This window comes from Cydia splendana, chromosome 1 (genome assembly GCF_910591565.1).
Source record: "Cydia splendana chromosome 1, ilCydSple1.2, whole genome shotgun sequence".
NCBI classification, from domain to species: domain Eukaryota; kingdom Metazoa; phylum Arthropoda; class Insecta; order Lepidoptera; family Tortricidae; genus Cydia; species Cydia splendana.
Genome location: NC_085960.1, coordinates 34528918 through 34549638, shown reverse-complemented (window position 1 = coordinate 34549638; position 20721 = coordinate 34528918). Strand labels below are relative to the sequence as shown.

At 37.8% G+C, this 20721-nt stretch overlaps 1 protein-coding gene and 1 long non-coding RNA gene across 4 annotated transcripts; one reads left to right on the top strand and one right to left on the bottom strand.

The window, feature by feature from the left end:
* The first annotated feature begins 2935 nt into the window (after nt 1–2935).
* Nucleotides 2936–17223, top strand: LOC134794077 (protein tramtrack, beta isoform-like). 3 transcript variants are annotated; one of them, XM_063765775.1, is made up of 6 exons: nt 2936–3106; nt 4151–4291; nt 4478–4609; nt 5301–5676; nt 15835–16009; nt 16422–17223. In XM_063765775.1, the coding sequence occupies exons 1-6, from the start codon at nt 3029–3031 to the stop codon at nt 17068–17070; spliced, it is 1551 nt and encodes a 516-aa protein (XP_063621845.1). In that variant the 5' UTR covers nt 2936–3028; the 3' UTR covers nt 17071–17223. The 3 variants fall into 3 exon arrangements, with proteins under 3 accessions (XP_063621845.1, XP_063621837.1, XP_063621854.1); XM_063765767.1 differs by having other exon boundaries at nt 15829–16009; XM_063765784.1 differs by lacking the exons at nt 15835–16009; nt 16422–17223 and adding exons at nt 8230–8404; nt 8737–8941 and having other exon boundaries at nt 2952–3106.
* Nucleotides 17224–17424: 201 nt separating this feature from the next.
* On the bottom strand, nt 17425–20101 carry LOC134794124 (uncharacterized). The gene is made up of 4 exons (XR_010144638.1): nt 19805–20101; nt 18672–18838; nt 18228–18397; nt 17425–17916 (listed from the first exon to the last, which is right to left on the bottom strand). It is a non-coding gene; the product is annotated as an uncharacterized LOC134794124 (long non-coding RNA).
* Between the last annotated feature and the right edge of the window lie 620 nt (nt 20102–20721).

Genomic DNA, 20721 nt, shown 5'->3' with positions numbered 1-20721 from the left:
CGCGCATTTTTTCTACTGACAAGATCTGCTTGATCAACTATATTATACATACTACTTTTTACTTAAATCTATCAGTTAAGGGCTTTATAGACCTTGCAATAAATCCACGCGATCTTTGATCCATTGCCGCCTATAGAGCGACATAAAATAGTAGAAATTAAATAAAATGGAACTCAAAATGTCCATACTAAATTGTTGCCATGTGTAAGCATTTTAAATACGTCAAAAATGTGACAGTTAGGTAGAAAGTGGCGCCCTCATTTATTTTCTATTATTTTATGTCGCACTATACGAGTACCTAAGTAGGTGCAACAAAGTCAATCGCTATATAATTTTTGGTTAACCGCGAGTTCTCAGTTCGGGGCGAACTACTAGTATTATAATTACTTAAAACGGGTCGATCGTCGCTCTCACTAGCCAGTGCGGCGAATGGGTAGGTATACATACCTAGTATACCTACCCATTCGCCGAGGCCGAAACCGGCTAGACCAGGATGATGATGATGAAAACGGGTCACTTAGGTACGTATTATTAATAGCTTGACATGTGTCGATCCAATTTTCGAGGATCCTCTTCACGGAGCAACGACTCGCCTTCACTGGTCGGGGGCGCACTGTGAACAGTTGATATGGCCGATGGCCGAGGGGAGGGGTAGGACATTCATTTTATTACAAATTTTATTCCCTAGGAGGGGGTGGCTCAGGTGGCTGCCCTGGCGACGCCCTTGAATTCCATGCAGACGTCAGACGAAGTCGCGGGCAAAAGCTAGTACATATTACATAGGTATATTATTTGTAAATACGTAGAAAATACCCATTAATTCAGAACAAATATTCAATAAATCAAAATTCAATCCCGCTTATCCTTACACTCACTAATACAATAAATAAAGTAAAAATACAAACAGTTTCTACTGGTTTCATTACCTATAGTTAAATTACCCATAACTATTAAAGTCTTGGACTTTGGACTACTCTTTGCCGTTTACAGTTGGCCTTGAACAAAAACATAACGATCGAAACTGTTAATTTAAAATCAAAACAATTCATTTGATTGATTACTTACTTCATTTGATTAATGACTTTACAAACATAATACCTTTTATTTGTCAATGCCTCACACCTCCTGCCTCCTCCTGCCTCCTAGCTTGAAAGTAGGTAGGTACCTACTATTTTAATATTGTTTAAGATTGTGTTCTTAGGATGGTGAGCAGTGATCGTTAATTTTCCAGCAATTTTGGTGCAGCATTGTTGGTTAAAAGCATTTGTATGCCCTACTCTAGGTGGAATAGATAATTAGGGTTAATAAAAGTAATATTAACCTTAACCAATCCTCTCCCTAGAAAAAAAGTGAAGATAATTCTTTATTTAGGCATTTTCATTTAACTTGTACTTTAAAGCGCGACTTATTAAGTCGTGTTTCAGTAACGTCTAAGGCCTACTGTCCGCGGAAGCGTAGCTGCATAGACGCGTATTCGTCATTGTACGCTTGGTGTACGCTGTACGCTTGCTTGCAGCCTACATACAAAACCGCACAACTCTGTCCACGGAGCGGCAACGTCGCGTCAGCCGCTCCGTGGACAGAGTTGTGCGGCAATAGGGGTAGTCGTAGATCCCAGTGTCCTCGCGCCCCAATGCTTTAAGCATAATTCGGCCACCAAAGGACCTTAAGGATGTAAGTAACTAAATTACTGATTTAAAATAATTTTCAGACATCCAATCCAACCAATCATAGTGAGTATCACGTTAGTTAAGTAGCCAAATACGTAATTCTATCAGTAATATCGTCAAGTAACCTATTTGGGATCAATAAAGCTTTCAAAAACAATAAAGTATCTGATATTGCGTGGAACGACCAATTTGATTAAATTGTCTCATCAAATCAGTGGACACAAACGCTAAAGGCCCCAGTACACAATGGGCCATCGCCGGCCACTCCAAGGGACGCAGCCATGCGGTAGAATGAGATAGCAATATCACTTGCTCCCTCTAACGCATAAATGCGTCCCTTGGAGTGGCCGGCGATGGCCCATTGTGTACTGGGGCCTTAAGGCTGGCCGATTTCGTCCGTCGTTTATGACTTTAGAGGATATAACCAACGGAGACGCCATGTCTAAAATTTTCGGTACAAAATAGTCTGCCGTTTTTTGCGGGGGAGGGGCACATCAAATGTATAGGTACGTCATGTCAGATAAACGTCAGTCCATACATATGGTTGACATGTGGTTGACCATTGGTCGCCTATTTTCGACAGAGGGGAACGCCTGTTAATGGCGGCTCCATTGTTAATTACTCCGAGTTTATGACCGATATTACCGATAAAATGGAGGTGCGTACGCAAGAATACCAATGCCCTGGGGACGGGAGGCGCGTGGGCTATTTAGAGAGCTCGGCAAGCGCCTAAGGGAAAAGGGGAATCACCCCCGTTCTGAGTCATGGCTTAAGGCCGTAACACACTATCGCACCGCACCAAGGTCATTGTGCGACGCACCGATAAGTAAGAGATATCGCTTTCTCGCTCTTACTTATGGGTGCGTCGCACAATGGCCTTGGTGCGGTGCGATAGTGTGTTACCACTATAAGTCCAACAGGTCTCCATGGCCATACAGCGGGGTAACGCTGCAAGTGTGATGGGGACCTTTGGACCCGGCATGGCTCAGAATGGGTTTTAGTTCTTAAGTTTTATATTATCAAATAAATACCAATTTGTGACGCTAGTAAGTATTCGCGCTTGGGGGCATTTTTTTATTTAGAGCGCATGAATATCACCATAAATCTAAAATTGATGATTGACGGCAATTTCTTTTCTGGTCAAATCGGTCGATTTGATCATCGGATCTCGACTGGCCTTATTAAGACGAATAATTTTTTGTTATCTTATTTTAATATAGTAACATTTTTGACAAACAACTGTCAAAAGTGTCAAATTAGGCTTGATTTTAGCTTGGCTTTCGCCTGCCGAAATACAATTTTATCATTACAATTGTTGAAAAAGAGAAGTAATCATTCAATTAAATGCTACAAATATAATGGCAGACTCGCAGTTTTGTTTGGAGTGGGACTCCCACAATAAAAACATTTGTAATGGTTTAAGTGCTCTACAACAGGTGAGCGTTAATGCAATTTATAGATACTTTCGGGATTATAATATAATATTATTGTTTTTATCCCTCTTATTTATTTTGGAAGCTTCTGGTTACGTTTAGAAGAAAAATAATGAAATGGCACTGAGCTTGACCTACGGTTGACGATTACTATCTCAATAAATTTCCGTGTCTTTCTATTTTGTTCGTTCTTTACAAACAATAATATTATTAAGTGTATTGAAGTCATCACTTAATAAACACGCAATAAATATATCATTGACTGTTCATTAGGAACCTGCAATATATAGCATAATGGAAATTTTGAACAGTAACGAACGATTTGTGAGACAAATGCAGAAGAGATGCAGTTGGTGTCCTCTGGTGATTGGTGGTCTTAGGGTGTAAGCAGACAGACTTTTGTCTTTAAATCTTGGCTTTTGAACAACATAAGGTGTTTTTGTAATTGTTGACTTTAGGTAAAAGTTGTCCCAATATAATATGCTCATTAACCTTTCAAGTCCCAGGCATAGACAATGTCTAAAGCTTCTGTGTGAAAAGTTATAAATCCTTTTTTACTTCTATATAAAATATTGTGTGCAATATTGCATCCATGGAACTTAAGGGTAATCTTTCTGACAATGTGGACAGCTGTAAGCTGTAGCTGGTGTAAGGGGTTAAAGGCTGGCGTCCACTAGACTCGCCGAGGCGAATCGCAATAATTCGCCTCCTATATTTCGGGATCCTACACAGGAATCGGCGCGCCGCGGCTCTTTGTCAATGGACGCAGTTGCATAGAATATATAGGAGGCGAATTATTGTGATTCGCCTCGGCGAGTCTAGTGGACGCCAGCCTTAAGATTACCCTTTCTCTACTGCTTATTAAAGTTGTGTATTTCTGGTATTGTTTTCTTTTTTTGAGGTGAGCTTTGTATTCCTCATTTCCGTTGTTTAACCATTTTCCACATATTCAGTATGTCTGTGTCTGTCTGTCTATAACCACAATTTGGTATGGGCCGTTTTCAGAACGCAGTAGAATTCAGTCATTCAAATATCTTTTTTGTTCAGAATGGGGAGTTTGTGGATATGACGCTGGCGGCGGACGGCCACCATGTGAAGGTGCATCAGATGGTGATGGCGCTTGCTAGCCCGTACATTAAGGAGCTCATCTCCACCGCCAACTGTCCGCATCCCGTTATCTTCTTAAATGTAAGTATCTGCTCAAACATGTATACAAGGATGATATTCAATTATTCAGCCACCCTTGCTGTAAAAATTAAATACTTATTTGAATATCAATAATTCTTAGTTCAAAAATTTCTCACACTCACCAATATTGGTGACTTGGGTAGGTATTGCAAGTTTCAATAATATTCATTCCCGTTATTATTTCAGAAAGTGTCATACAAGACGCTATGCTCAATACTGGAGTACATCTATACGGGACAAGCATTGGTTGCCGTTGATGACATCAGTGACCTGATCATCGCTGCCAAAGAGTTGCATATCAAGGGGCTGGAGGATGTGGTACATATTTTATTAATTACCATATGTTTACTCTTAATAAACTTGTATATGATGAAATTGATAAACATGCTCAAAAATTTATTAGTGACACATGTATATGTGTACCTCTTGGTAGATTAGATTTACCTATTCTAAAGTAGTTCACATCCCAAATATGGGCCACTGAAAAAACTATCCCATAATAATTGGCAACTTATACAGGGTACAGTCAGCTGCAATAATATGTTACACAACAAAGGCCGCAAAAATATCTGACACAATATTATTTGTAGAGCCATAAGACCGTGTCACATATTTTTACGGCCTTCGAAGAGTAACATATTATTGTAGGTGACTGTACATTCATTTAACAATGTTTACTTATAATGGTGTCATACAAATTGTAGTAAATCTACCAGAACAAAATATAGGCAAAAACAGCAAACCATCAACCTTGTGGTCCATAATAAAAGGAGACCACCAGGAAACGCAATTGCCAGAATTGACAACCCAAGACTGAACAACATGGCGCTAATATGTCATGAGATCCGACCCGACCCCAGGTAACGGGAACAGGGATGAAAAAAGAGTTTACTTATGATGGCATAAAAGTAATTCAGCTCTTATGAGCTATATTTAAAATGAGTCTTTAAACAATAGCTGTAAAATCTTTTAAAACAGCGCATTTTTCATTGACAGTAAAATCTTTCAGAAAGCAGCCGGCGGCGCACCATCCGTAACAGAAGTGGAAGTAGATTTCGAAGCCCCAAAAGAGGTCCCTGAAATACAAATTAAGCTCCAACGACCCGACACATCCACACCACAATTCTCAGCGTTAAACACTTTGAAGAGAAAACTCGAAAGTAACAAGTCGTTATCCAGTATGCCGATACGAAAAAGAGTTTTACTAAACAAGTCGGAGACAGAAAACAGAGATATGCCCGTGTTACAGAAGGATGGGAAAGAAAAGGAGGTTGATTATGATGACCCGTTGGATGGAGATGACCGGGATGATTATGATGATGATGGAGATCACGATCAGGACACAACTGTGGCAGTTAGTAAGCCGTCAGCTGATAACCCGCAAAGTAAGTGATCTTCTTGTATTCGTATTCTCAGTATCTAATAGATACATGTCTTAAAGTAATACAGAAAAGAAGTAACTGAAGAAAAACAGGTGCCCTATTCTACTCTAATAGTTGATCAACATGGACGAATGTCGAAATATTTATTTAACCTTTTGAATGCCAAGAACACCTAAAGTCGTCGTTACTAGTCGTGCCCACAGCGCCATGGAGAACTATAGGCGTATGCTGTCAAAGTACCCTTCACACTTCACACTTTCAAGGAAGATTTATAGGAACCTGGGCGTTTGACTTTCAAAAGGTAAAAATAATCCATTGTTTGGATTGAGACATTTAGAAGTGCTGCGATCCGAAGGGTTAATTTCGCAAAAGTGACGCTGCCATATTTGAGCAAATACCATAACGCAATGTGTTTTTTAAGGCATAATATTTTCAGCATGTTTGAAATGGTTTATCTTCTGATGGATGCATTGTGATATTTGTGATCTATACTTGTTTCGCATATTCCAAACATCATTTGTTTGGACCTTGACTCTAAACAACACTTTTATCTTCTTGTAAAATCCGGTTACTAAGAAGATTCTGAAGGGACCACATAAAAACGCATCTCAAGCGGGAAAACGTCTTAACCGTGAAAGTATGAAAACAAGTTGGAGGAACCATTGTAAAATGACGTATTACGCGGGAAATCGTATTAAACGTAATACTATTAAGCGAGTTCTACTGTATCCGGGTTATTTCGTAGTCTCCGCACACAGTCCCGTTCGCCTGTGTTTTACAATATCGACAGTTGTCTGGAATTGCTTTCTTTCCACACTTCTAATCACAAAATCTGATCAAATAAATACAGTATAGGTATGCGGTATGCGGTTGGATATTTTCGCATGATTCTGTTGGTTCAGATTCACTGCTTTTAATAGTAGTTTATGTGACTGCTACATAATGAAAGGCATTAAAATACGGGTGTGGGTTTATGAAACGAATGAAATGAGTTTCATAATAGTATCACACGAGTGTTTTAATGCCTAATTATGTACAGTTACATACACTGCTTTATCTACACACATATTATAAACTTTCTATGATATATTCACTAACCTCATATTACAGCCGAGTTCAGCCGACATTGGGGCACTTTCCTCTCTGGCGGATCTCGCGGATATGAGCTGGCGTCTCCGAAATATCTTTATCGCACATTTTACACGAAACTTTTGTTATAGTTACTTTAAAAACAAATTATTTTTACTTTAAAAACAACAAAACAAATTATTTTTTACTTACAAATTAATTAAAATATTAACTGTACGTCAAATGGCGGCAAAAGAAAACTTTTTTCACGCATGTCACGCATCCATAGTTTTTTTTTTAATTCAGAGACAAACTAGAGTCGGGGTCGATTACCATATCGTCCGATACCAACTTACATGCGGGATTTGTCAATATTATATGCAATTGTCATTTGATTTCGAATAAAACGTCATCTCGACTGATATTAGAATAGGGGTCAAATCAAATTGCTTTTTTTTTCAGAGATGTTCGAAATTTGAATGCATTACCAAATCGATTTTGATATAGTAATGAAGCTATTACCACATTTTCACAGATAAGAAATTTGCTAACAAAACAGTTTATCGTAATGTGGGCCATTATTTACGGATTTTGATTGCGTCATAGAGAGTTTATGATATGACTGTAGATAAAAATACTTAATCGCGTTTTTTTTTGTTTTAATGAAAAGTGTGCGTTTATTATGTGAACGGAGACGTAACTTCACCTGCCTTCCGGTAGCTGAAGAGGCGCTGTGAAAGAGCAACAGATAAGTACAGCTTTTTATTACTCTTTCACAGCTTAAACTTGCCTTACATTGAGCTCTTATATAAACATGGAATTTGTTTTAGCGAAATGAAATAAAATTTAAACCTCTAAGCCTTCAAGAAAAGAGCGTACTCCCATATTCAAGGCCAGCAACACACTTACAACCCATCTAGTGTTACGGGTGTCCATGGGCGAAGGTAATTGCTTACCATCATGCGATTCGCCTTCCACTGTTCCTCTGCCTCTTAAAGGCCTCTTATATCATAAAAAACTAAACTACTTATCTAATTCAAATTCGTACCGGCAAATTCTATTATAAGAGTTCAATGAGACGTGGTTTAGCGAATGATCCAACGATAAAATTTTCCAATTTTTGACAAAAATTCAACAATACCATCACGAATACAATAGTCTTTCGTTATTACCCACTAAACTTTGTCGAAATGTTTTATACTTTGGATCTTTAGCTAGCATGCGTATTCTTCAGCTACCTTAATTTGTTGTTTATTATTAGATTCATTAGAGTGATAACTAACGGCAGTTTAAAAAACAGGACACGTGAAGTGAATGTGTTAGTTATAACAACTTTACTTATGGTGGCAATTTGATCGCGAAAATGTTAGAAGCCTCATACAAAACATCTACATCTAATCAACCGCAATGTAACAGCAAAATAGTTTTACTAGTTTCGAGGACTCCAGTTTAATTTCATAGGTAATTGACCAATCACCCTTGTTGCAGTGTCCGTTCAATACACAGTATCCAACCAAGGCAGCCTCCAACTGATCTTGAACCGGTTCCTCTACTTCCTATACTACCAATATCGCGACAAGAGCCGGCAGTGGCGCTGCGTGGACAACCGTAACAACAAGTGCATGGCCTCCGTCTTTACTAAGGACAACATTGTGTTGAGGAGGTAGAGTATCTAACTATCTAATGTTAAAAAAATTACCTACTCATTATATCTCTTTCCTCATTTCCAATTTTTATTACAAGTATTTTCGCCTCAGGTTTACTTTTTTCAAGTACAGTAGAGTCCGGTTATAACGACGCCCAAGGGACCGCTGATATTACGTCGTACTAACCGGACGTCGTACTAAACAAACTGATAATTGTAATATTTTTTACTTATTTAAATTATTACATAATTTTGTATTTATCAGTATGTAATTTATCCGACCATCAAAGAAAAAAAAACATTTCAATGAAAATATTTGTGTAATAATTTTATTGTCATGTCATTTTCAGAGTGGGTGCCCATAATCACACATTCCACGACAAGAACATCCTAAAGAAAGTCCGCGCCGGCTCAGTCTATTCAGCGCTACAAGAAGCTGAGGCCAAAAGTACGCGCAACCTCCGCGGCCGCGGACAGAAACCGCGCAAATGTGACGAGGTGGATCAATCAGACAACCAGGACGCTGACGTTACTCAATAAATAATGCAACCAATAGCAACTGCTCATAGATTCAATATATTCAGCCCTACAAGAAGCTAAAAGTACGCGCAACTGCCGCGGCCGCGGACAGAAACCGCGCAAATGTGACGAGGTGGATCAATCAGACAACCAGGACGCTGACGTTACTCAATAAATAATGCAACCAATAGCAACTACCCATAGATTCAATGTATTCAGCCCTACAAGAAGCTAAAAGTACGCGCAACTGCCGCGGCCGCGGACAGAAACCGCGCAAATCTGACGCGGCGGAACAATCTGACAACCAGGAAGCTGATGTCATTCAATGAATACTGAAACCAATAGCAACTACCCACAGATTCAATGTATTCAGCTCTACATAAAATCAAAAGTACGCAAATGTGACGCGGCCGATCAATCTGACAACCAGGATAACCAGAAAGCTGACGTCATTCAATAAATACTGAAACCAATAGCAACTACCCATAGATTCAATGTATTCAAAAACCGCGCAGATCTGACGCGAACGATCAATATGACAACTAGGATAACCAATAAAATAAAATAAAACTATCCTATGCCCTTCCTTGAGATTCCGTCAAAAGGGAACTGACAGACACATACGGTAGATTTATTACCTGTCAAAATCGAAGCACTACTATTTTCGTAGCGTTTAGACATCTTATACACTAAATGATTTTTGCCCACACATTTAATATTACGCGATTTGATGTAAATACTCTCAGTATAAGTCAGTTTAGAAGTTTGGAAATTTAAGTCTTAAAACTTAACGTTTTTCTTTCCGACTGTATATTTAAACGTAAAAACGGTCACTAAAAAATATGTCTGCCGTCTAATTGCCTCAACCTATATATTTCCATACAAATTGTATGAAAAGAGTCGTGGCAATTAGACGCAACTGCAGATTCGACCCCAGAGAATGACCCAAAAAACATTACTGTTACGGACAGTAACCAGACCGGACGAAACCAGATTTTTTACCGAAATCAAAGGAGTTTTGATATTATTTCGGCCGAAGGTTTAGTTTCGATTTATGTGTGCCGAATCGCGCTAAAATCGGAACTTATTTCGGACACTATCGAAAATACAGTTTAAGCGCGGCGGAAAGGTTCTGCAAGTTTTTTGGCCGAAACTGAACCTTCGGCTCAAACATGATTTTTATGCCGAGACCTAAACTTTGGTTCGGACATTACAGTAGCAATCAATGCTATAGGTACACACCGTACATAAATAAGTAGGTATGTATGTACTAGCAAACATCCTAAGGGCCACCCCACATCTAGCGTCTTTCGAGCGTCGGCGTCTACAACTCTATGGCCCTGCTCGACGCAACGTCGACGCAACTGCGCAGCGACGTCATTTTCCATAGCGCTGACCGACGCCGACGCCCGAAAGACGCCAGATGTGGGGTGGCCCAGATCTTGATGTAATTGTAGGCACTAGTGATAGTTATTTACGAAGTATTGTATATCAATTTTTTATTGTGTTTTATGTGAGTAGTTTTAAATAAATACACAAAAGTATATTGTTGTATTTTTTATATAATAATATAAAAAAGCGTTCGGTTGGTAACCTCCCATCCAAAGGCCGTGGGTTCTAATTTGGTTCTAAGTGTTCAAACCCTGGAGAAAAATGGAGTTCTTCGGAAGTTAGTAAATAGCATACCAACATCTAATTCTACCTCATGGCTGCGTCCCTTGGACTGGCCGGCGCTGGCCTATTGTTTACAGGCCGGCATCGCACTTGCACCCCTCTGGTGGCCGTGGGCGACGGTAATATGCTTACCATCAGGCGATTCGTCTGCTCGTTTGCCACCGATATCTAAAAAAGAAGTGTCTGATTTCTCTTGGTTGGAAGTTCAAATCGCTTTTGTAAAAACTAGTGCTTGTTAGTACCAGTTCATGGGATAAAATACCCGAGCGTAGTCTGCGCGGAAAAAGAAGAGATGTGGAATACTTATACCAATACATTGTGTGACTATTCTCTTCCCGCATCCGACGACGTGGCCGATACGAGCCGTGGCTCTTCATAAACAAAATCACTTACACTCCCAGATCTCGGGTGCAATCGAGCTAATGTAAACCTTATTTGGAAGTATAAAGGTTACTTTGACAGCGTCCGCCATAACACTTAGGGCCGATGCAGGCGGACTGCAACCCGACTGCAATTTGTATGGAACTACACGCCGACGTTGCAGTCCGTCTGTACCGGCACTTATAGTTGTCCTTGGCGCTGTGGGCACGACTATAGTCTGTAATCTTAGGAATTTAAATAAAAGTAAACAAACAATTTGTACATTTTCGGGTAGTTATAACATTTATTGGTTAACCGACCAAATACAAAACCGCCTGGATCAGTCACTGAACGACCTGACTTTAACCTACATTATTTGATCGTGTAATGTTTTCTTCTACCCTCAACTGGCTTAAGGAGCCATTTGAGGGTAGATTTTGTTTACTTTTATATAAATACCTGTGACGTTCCACGGGAAAAGGTACCTTATGAGGGTTTCTAGTTTCGGAGATATGAAATGTTTTGTAAAGAGGTGAAAAAATGCTCAATTTTTTTTTATTGTGTGATCTGAAACCTTAATGCGTAACGTTTGTTTACCTGTTTTTATTTTTGTTATAAGTTAGTTATAAGCCTAGTAATGTCGTCTCAGAGTTTAGTAGAAAAGGTACCTTATGGAAAAAAGATTGAAAATTCCCAAAAAAACTAGTCAATACGGGAAAAGAAGTTTGGTAGAGAACTGTATTAGCATTCTGCAAAACTAATTTGATAATTTCAGTTCTGGTTGGGGCGCCTCGCAAATATTATAACCGTACATAGACCGACATCACAAATCCAAGTAGCCTGCTATTATACCAAAGTTACTCTCGTCAAGTCTTTCTTAACTAGAATAATCTTCTTTGGTTTGGTCGCATGCAGTAAATCAGCCATTGGTTTGCTGAAAAATGCCAATACCCGACGCATTACCTTATGGAATATCTGAGGTCATTGAACCTCAATGCCGCTTATCTTCAATAGCAACCGAAATATATTATTGATAAGAAATAGACGATTTATACCATTACCAAAATATTATTAGTTTATCCTAACTGTTCCATCATCATCATGCCTCATCATGTAACTTAATCACAAGGTACCTTTTCATTACATACAAATTATTGGTCTTTTTTAAGATTATTATGACGAAGAACTAATTAAATTTGGGGCAGTTTAATGTAAATTAATATTTTCTATTCATAAAAGATAAACTGTAATATGATTGATATTTTGTAGTGATGTATTATTAGATTTATTTCCATAAGGTACCTTTTCGTAAATGTATGGAGCAAATACTGTTATTGTTATGTAAGTTTAAAGTGGCATAAGGGGTTAAATATAGTATTTAGTTGGGGTTTTAGGATTTATTTCATTTGAATGACAGAATTTCTTTCATATGTGCTCAGAAAAATTGATTGTGTGTCACATTAAAAGTAAAAATATTCAATTTTGTGATTTTATATGAAAAAGTCAGAAAATACATTTTCACCTCTAAATCGGTATTGTTTTTTGCTTAAACTGTCTGTCAGTGTTGTTTTCTAATAGATAAAATTGAAATCTTGAGAGCTCATTGCAATCAATCGTGAAAATGAAATAAAACTTTATTTTCAAGAGATTGGTTAGTATACACATAAATCAGTCGATATCAAAAGTTTCTATTTGCATTACAGAACAAGTCGCAATATTTTTTTAATCTCAGATATATAAGGTATTATTATTTGTAGTCAACTATGTAACTTACTTCAGGAACATAGTTTTTTAGGCGGCTAAACTTAAAACTTCTCTATCGTAAAGTTGCTCATTTCACAACATTATTTTCAAAAAATCATATCTCTGTAACTACGCAACCTAGAAGGTTGATCTTTTGTGGTATCGATAGCTTATTTATTGTAGATTACTGAGGTATGCATAACTCCATACCCGCCATAAGGTACCTTTGACCGTGGGACGTCACACCTAAAGATACAGAGTATAGTTACGACTACTTTAGGTGCTCTTGGCGTTCAAAAGATTTAAATAAAAGATTACGAGCGACATCAAAAATGTTGATTCTGGCGCTGGCATGACTTATTCGAATTTAATTGACATATTACGTTCTCAATCTTGCTTGTGATCTTCTGATCTTACTTAGGTACATGGTACATGTGCCAAATTGTTTATCCAAGTGATTTAGTGACTGACAAGACGAGTGCTTTAAAACTATTTTTTTTTTGAATTTGCTGTGTCCATCTAAATCCACCACCAACCGCTGTTTTGCCTTTCTTTCGAGCTCCCATTTCAGACTTATTTCTGTGGAATGCTCAATTTTATGAATATATTGAATTGCTCATTGATTTAAAAATTAAAGGGCCTACCATCATCATCAACATCGTTATTTATCTCTCTATCGCTCAAATATGCGACCGCAATAGGGAGGCAGATAACAAAATTTCGGAGGTCGTGATAGGCCCTCGCCCTCGGTTTAATATAACAGTAGCCAAACAAAATTACGTCTATGTAAATGATCCTTTGCCTTTATTTACAATCTCAGTAACACACATAAAAATAGGTTGGTAGTCGAAAGTCGAAACACATCGACTCGAATCAGCGAAATTGGCCCATACTTATTTTGGGACCTAACGTGTACAATCGCTTGCCCGATAGTATTAGAAACGGAGCTACCACCGCGGGCTTTAAAAATAAATTAAAAATGTGGCTCGGACTCACTTATTTTATAGCTATGAAGAGTTCTATAACCTACCAATTTTAATATAAGTCAGTGTTGCGAACGTGTATTCAAAAAATGTATGTCTAAATTATGTATTATACCAAAAATGGTACCTATCTGCTATCTGACATGTAACTATTGTTATTAATAAATTATTTCATTTCATTTCTCAAATCAATCTTATTGTTGTAGGGCTATTAGACACGTCATTGCAATACACGCTATCGAACCAAGGCGCTGCGCAACTAATATTAAATCGGTACATGTATGTACAAGCGTACCGGTACACAGACAACAGAAGAAAGTGGAAGTGTATTGACACGAGAGACCGCAAGTGCCCTGCTAATGTCGTGACTCGAGACAACGTCGTCATACGGAGGTAAGTCGAAAATGGACCTTAAGCCCGCTCCACACTCGTGCGCGAATCGCGGATTCGCGCGGAGGGGGTTTTATTGTTGTCGAAATAAGCTCTATTATACCAGTACATGTATTCACAAACGTACCGGTACACAGACTACAGAAGAAAGTGGAAGTGTATTGACACGAGAGACCGCAAGTGCTCTGCTAATGTCGTCACTCGAGACAATATTGTCGTGCGGGGGTTCGTCGAAAATCAACCTTATTGTTGTCATAATAAGCTCTTTTATACCGGTCTGACACACGTGGAGGTATCAAGCTAAAATGAAAATCAATTAATCAAGTAGGTACCTATTCCAACACTTGGAGCACTGAAAAAGTCAAAGATCGTTGGCCAAGCAATCTGAAGATATTAAGGCCATTTATGACGCATTTTTTGACGCACGCAAGGGTATCAAAATCTACTTATAAAAAAAATTGGCTTCCCGTTGCCCTAGTTCCCACCAACAGCGCTGCATTACGGATGTTCTGTCTATTCTGATTTTGACACTTCATTTGGTTTTTTTTTTTCAGAATCGGCGCCCACACGCACCCCTACCACGATCAGAAGATTCTGAAAAAAGTAGTAGCTGGCTGCGTATATAGCGCTCTGAAGGACGCAGAGGAGAAATCGATGGAATTAAAACCGGAACCGAAAGTGTAGGGCCCCTGTTCTTATAGATATTGAATACACTTTTGAACTTAAGTATTTTTGTATTTTTATTTAACTAGCTCGAAACCATATGTACAAGATTCAAGGGACTGTGCTAGACGACACCTCACTGTTTTAGTTAGAAAAAATTAAAAATAAAATCTAGTTTTTGGTGAACATTTTTGTCAAAGGTGAGTTTCCTTGTGTCTTCTATAGTATAGTTTCGTGTTGTTTCTTCTTTAAAAAAGTCCTGTTTTAAAAAAAGATCCTAAAGTTACAATATACACATCGCAGAGTAGGGATAAAATGTTTACCTTGCGGCACGGTCCGTTCCTTTGAGTTTTCTCCATAAATACAAATCAATATAAGTTTTTGGCAAAAATTCCATTTTTGGTACAAGCTTTTATCGCCGACTGTACTTTTTTTTCCACAGGCAACTAATACTCATCGAGAGAATTCTAAAAACCCCCAAACACAATTAGGTTTCGTTGTTTTATCACAGAGTTCCTATGGCCACCTCCGGTCTCCATCATCAGATCAGCTCGATGACACCATAATATTGCATTGTCACCCGACATACGTATGTATGCAAAATTTCAGCTCAATCGGAAACCGGGAAGTGGATCAAATTTAACTTTCAAGATTTGATTACACACAGTCAGACAGACAGACAGACAACGGTCAGGTGAAACTAAATAAAAGCTTGTAAAAAGGATGTAAGTGCCGCAAAGTGCGTCTAATTGCCAATGAATTGCCACGACTCTTTTCATAAATTTTGTATGAAAATATGTAGGTCGCGGCAATTAGACAGCTGACATATTTTTGAGAATGATCCTACATAGGTAGGTACGTAGTTTTATTGTATTTTGCGTTTTTGTGTCAGTTTAAATTATGGATTCCCCCAGCCTTATATTACTAAAGAATAAGGTTACTTTGACAGCGTACGCCATAACATGGCGTTGTGGGCACTCACTACTATTAGCTATTAGTTACAACGCCTTTAGGTGTTCTTGGCGTTCAAAAGGTTAAAGTAAGTTTAATACAGTCCAAGAAATTTTAAAAAAAATATAGAAATACTCTAGATATATTATGTTATTTCAGAAACAGAAACGACAATGAACTATTCAGTATCGAAGAACGGCGTTCTCCGTCTGATATTGAATCGGTTCGTGTATTCCGCCGAGTACCGCTACAGCGACGGTCGACGCAAATGGCGCTGCAGTAATAGGAACCTTAACTGCAAAGCCTTTGTCGTTACTAAGGATAATTTGGTAGTAAGGAGGTTAGTACATACCTACACTACAACCTATTTAATAATAGATTACCGATACAGCGACTGCCGACGCAAATGGCGATGTATAGGAAGAGGAACCTGAATTGCATCGTTTGTTGTTATTACTAAGGATCATTTGGTAGCGAGGTTACACTACAACCTATTTACCTATTATATAGAGTAGGTACCGCTACAGCGACGGACGGCTACACGCAAATGGTGATGTAGGAGGACTGCAAAGCCATTGTTGTTACTAAGGACAACTTGGTAGTGAGGACCGCGACGTCACTTGTGCTGTTTTCATTTAGATTCCATAGTGGCTAATCGTTTTGACAGTTTAAAAAAAACAGCTAATTTGAATTTTTTAAAATACAACCAATATTATAAGATACACACTTATATTTTATTTTTATATTTCCAGAATGTTTAACCACATACATGCATTCCACGACAGGAAGATTTTAAAAATGGTGGCAGCAGGCAACGTTCTTGCCGCGTTACCAGAAGATTGTATAAAAGACGCCAACCAAAGTACTTTATCTAAGAAACCCTGCGAGCAGGAAAAGAAAATTAACTTTGCCGAAAGACCTTTGAAGAAAATAAAAGCTAAAAAGCCCAAAGGGCAGGGTGACCGAAGCGATGGGTTTGAAAGGGCCAGTGAACATTTTAAGCAAGGTCTGGACGAAAAGCCTTGTAAGAAAAGTACAAAGACAAAAAAGCCATATGGGTGCAAGCAAAGCGCAGAGGCTCAGATACCCTTTGAACAAGGAAATCAAAGCGTAGATAGCAAAAGACCCTTTAAACAAAGGAAGAAATTTGCAGAGCCCGAGCCATTTGAGCAAGGAAACCATAGTTCTGCAGCTAAGATACCCTGTGATCAGGGAAGTGTGCCTAAGTTACCTTGTAGCCTAGAAGAGAGGGCAGTGGCCGAAAGGCTTTGTGAACTGAAAAGTGCCGGGCAACGAGATAGTAACTTAAAAGTGGTTGAAAAGCAGGACAGTGGTTTGTCAATGCCTGTTTTATCCCCGGGTGGAGACAGGTTGTATAGGGATAGGATAGCAAAATGGTAAATTAGATAAGTACTGTGAGTAATATACGTAAAACAGATAGCCCCATGCAGCAGAGCGTGTATTAGTGTACGGAAACATAGGAAACTAATGTTCTTAATTTTTGTGTACTAAAAAATCTAATGTGAACAATAAATCTGTGCGCAACCCTTATTGATTTCAAATTTATTTTAACGAAGTGATGTTTATGAACCCTTTTTATTTTTAATTACATAAATGACCTTTATAAATTTTGGCGGATCATGGTTCGGTAACATTAAAAAACAGCAGTTAATTAACAGGTACATTCAGTTATAGGATTTTATTATTTAGTGCTAACTTTACAAATTTAACTACATACCGCAGAAGTGCCGCACAACACTTGCTGTACTGTATGTAGGTTGTATACAAGTAAATCCTAACTATCACCATCCTTCTTATATACCTACTGTCGGTAAAAAAGACGCACTAAATTACACTGAGATTCATAAAGTTTGCCGAGATGAAACTATTACTTCAAAACCCCGATTTTTTTGTGTTTACTCGTGACACGCACACATTCACAACTCGAAGGTTTTGTAGTGAATCTTATGGTTCAAAGCCGAATAAATGAATGCGTGCAAAATGAGCTTGCCATGAAGTGACACTTTTGTAATTTATAATTTTATAACTGTCTCGGATCTCTTGTGCCCTAATGGATTATTCCTCTTGTTAGGCTGTTAATTGCTGAATTCCTGGTTTTCAGAAGACTGCTGGGTACTGAGGGATTTGCTTTTGGCAGTTTTGACCAATCAAGCCCAGTTAGGTGCATTATTTGCTGGTCCAGGTTGAATTGGTGGGGTAATAGGGTTGATATCAATGCAGTGGCACCTGTGAAATAAATTGAAAATAGATGTCATATATTAAAGGAAAACTTACAAAGGCTTCATCTGAATTTTAACCAGCCAGCCAGCCAGTCTCACAACATAACAGGAGCACACTAGACCAGTGTGCAGACCAGTTTCCGTGTTCCGCCTTAGTTCAATGGGCTCAAAGTCATCATCAGATTTTTTTCAATCAGTCACCAAAAATTCGCAACACTTCCTGTCCAATGAAGACATTATATTTACTTAATAAATTCGGAGATAGCGAGAAAAATTACAATATTATGAAGATACATTATTTGGTTTGTCCATAATTACCACTTTTCCCAGTTTGGTACATTATGTACTTGCTCGGTGCTCATGTCATTAGCTTCATTTCTTCCATTATTTAGAGATGTCACTTCTGCGGTGCTTGCTTCGTTTATTAAAAGAGACTTGCGTAGTCACAGGAGCTCCGGGGCCTTGCGTTGGCCGAGGAAGAAGTGGCTCTAGAATTAATATTATTAATTTTATTTAAACTTTAATGAATAATTTTACAAAAACGAGTACAGACCAATGGCGGACTTAACGCCTTAAGGCCATTCTCTACCAGTCAACCATTGAGAAACAGTTTGGTGCAAGATTGTAGAGAGTGGATATGAGAGCCACTAAATAATTAATTATTGATCCAATTTCCAACCCTTTTTATGGAATTGATTACAAAATAGGTAGTTCTAAATTGAATGATATATATTTTACGCTACCTGTATGTATATTATTTACCTCCCAACATGACAGATATTTCATCAACGAGGCGCATCATCTCTGCCTTTAAAGCAATTTGCTGTACAGTCCTCAGTGTTGGGCGAATTTGGCCCGACGTCCCCCATTCATCAAACATAATCTTTGCACATTTTTCTTGAGTATCTCCAGCATGTTGTTCAATTTTTCTACATAAAAATATAATACAAATAAAATATATGGTTAATTGGAAGATTACATAAAATGTTTTACTACTTACTACAAACTTAAACAAAAATGTTTTACTATAAATCATCTCAAAAATATGTCCCATAGCTCTTATGTCAGCGAATTAAGAACTATGGGACATATTTTAGATAAGTTGTGTTCACCCATATTTTTACACTTGACTGTACAACATATTATGCTCGACTATGATATGGTTTAATTGTGGACTGTTAACCTATATTGTGTTATGATTATATTTTAGTGGTTTCTAGTTACTACTACAGAATGGTATCCAAGAGACAGCAAAAGAAATAGAGGCAGACAAACCAAAAGATAGGAAGACGACTTTAAGAAAATCGCTGGTCCGTATCGCTTAGCAAGAGACAGGAATACGTGGAAATCTTTATAGGAGGCCTTTGTCGACATACAAGCTGTTCTACACAAACATCCAGTTGCCGATAACATTGATATAAGTTAGGATTAAATTAATTTAGTTAGTTTTATTAGTAAGTAGGCACATATTAATTGTAAGGAAAGAAACAGCAATAAAGGTCATTTTATTTTTATTTATTTATTATTTATTTTTTAGTTACAATGAATGTAGGTAAGTAATTGAACTAGAATCAAACCCAAATTAAACTACTTTACTGGGTTACCCTACTACAATTTTGGAGGGATTTAAATCTTCTCAGGTTAGAGCCGGCGTAGCTTATCCAGTTCATAAGCGCATTGTAGTATGCCTACTTGAAAAATAAATATCTTTATCTTAAAACATTGAAGTCTCATTTAAGTGGTGGGGTTATATTAAATATATAGTTATTGGTAATCTGAACAAAATTCAGTATCTGCAACTATCCAACAAATAGTTAAGAAAAAGCGTGCACATCTTTCAAATTTTATATACAGCACAACATAAGTATCAGTTCAAAAGAGCCGCTTTTACTAACCTTATATCCTCACTGTTGTATTTTCGTTCGGAATTTTCGTTTCGAGGATTCTTAGGTATAAGAGACATGAACATTTTCCAGTCATCTACAGCGTGTAAGATTTCTACTAGGGAGTATATTTCACCCGGTCCTAATTTGCGAATTTCCTTATCTGTCTTTACTAACATCTTGCTGAAAGGATTCAAAGGATACCACTATCCACTATAACCAAAGCACTTAGTTTAATACGCACTACTTGTCTAATAAAAACAAAGAGGATATGATCACAACGATGTTAAACATTTACTAAATATGTTATCATTATCACTTATCAACTACAGCCATACGAATAGTCCAAATAAATATAAACAATTGGGATGTCAATGTCATGGGGAAATCCCCGTAACGTTTTGCTCTGGGTCACGTTCGTTCAGAAACACGCTAAGTATAATTTTAATTTAAGTGGATAATAAAGTTATATTTTATTTTGTATCACTCAATTATATCACTTATTTACTCAATTATATTTTAAACTAAGTATATACCCACTAACATATTGCTACTTAGATTCACCTTTATAATTAACGCAATCGGTTAGAAAATGTTTTTGGTTTCGGAACGATTCCACAGATAAAGGGCTAGACTGGATCGACCGATTTGATCAGAAAAGAAATGAAATTGGCGTCAATATCTAATTTAATCACCAATTTCAGATTTATGGTTATATAGGTATATTTAAGCGCTCTAAATTAAAAAAATGCCCCCAAACGCGAATATTTAGCGTCACAAATTGGTATTCTGACGTCCGTCCTCCGCGAAGTCGCGCCGCGATTCACGCACATAGTCTGGAGGGGGCTATATATTGCGGTATTTGATCGATCAATTGAATTCATATCACCTACTTAAATAGCTGGCAATATATGGAAAATCGCATATCA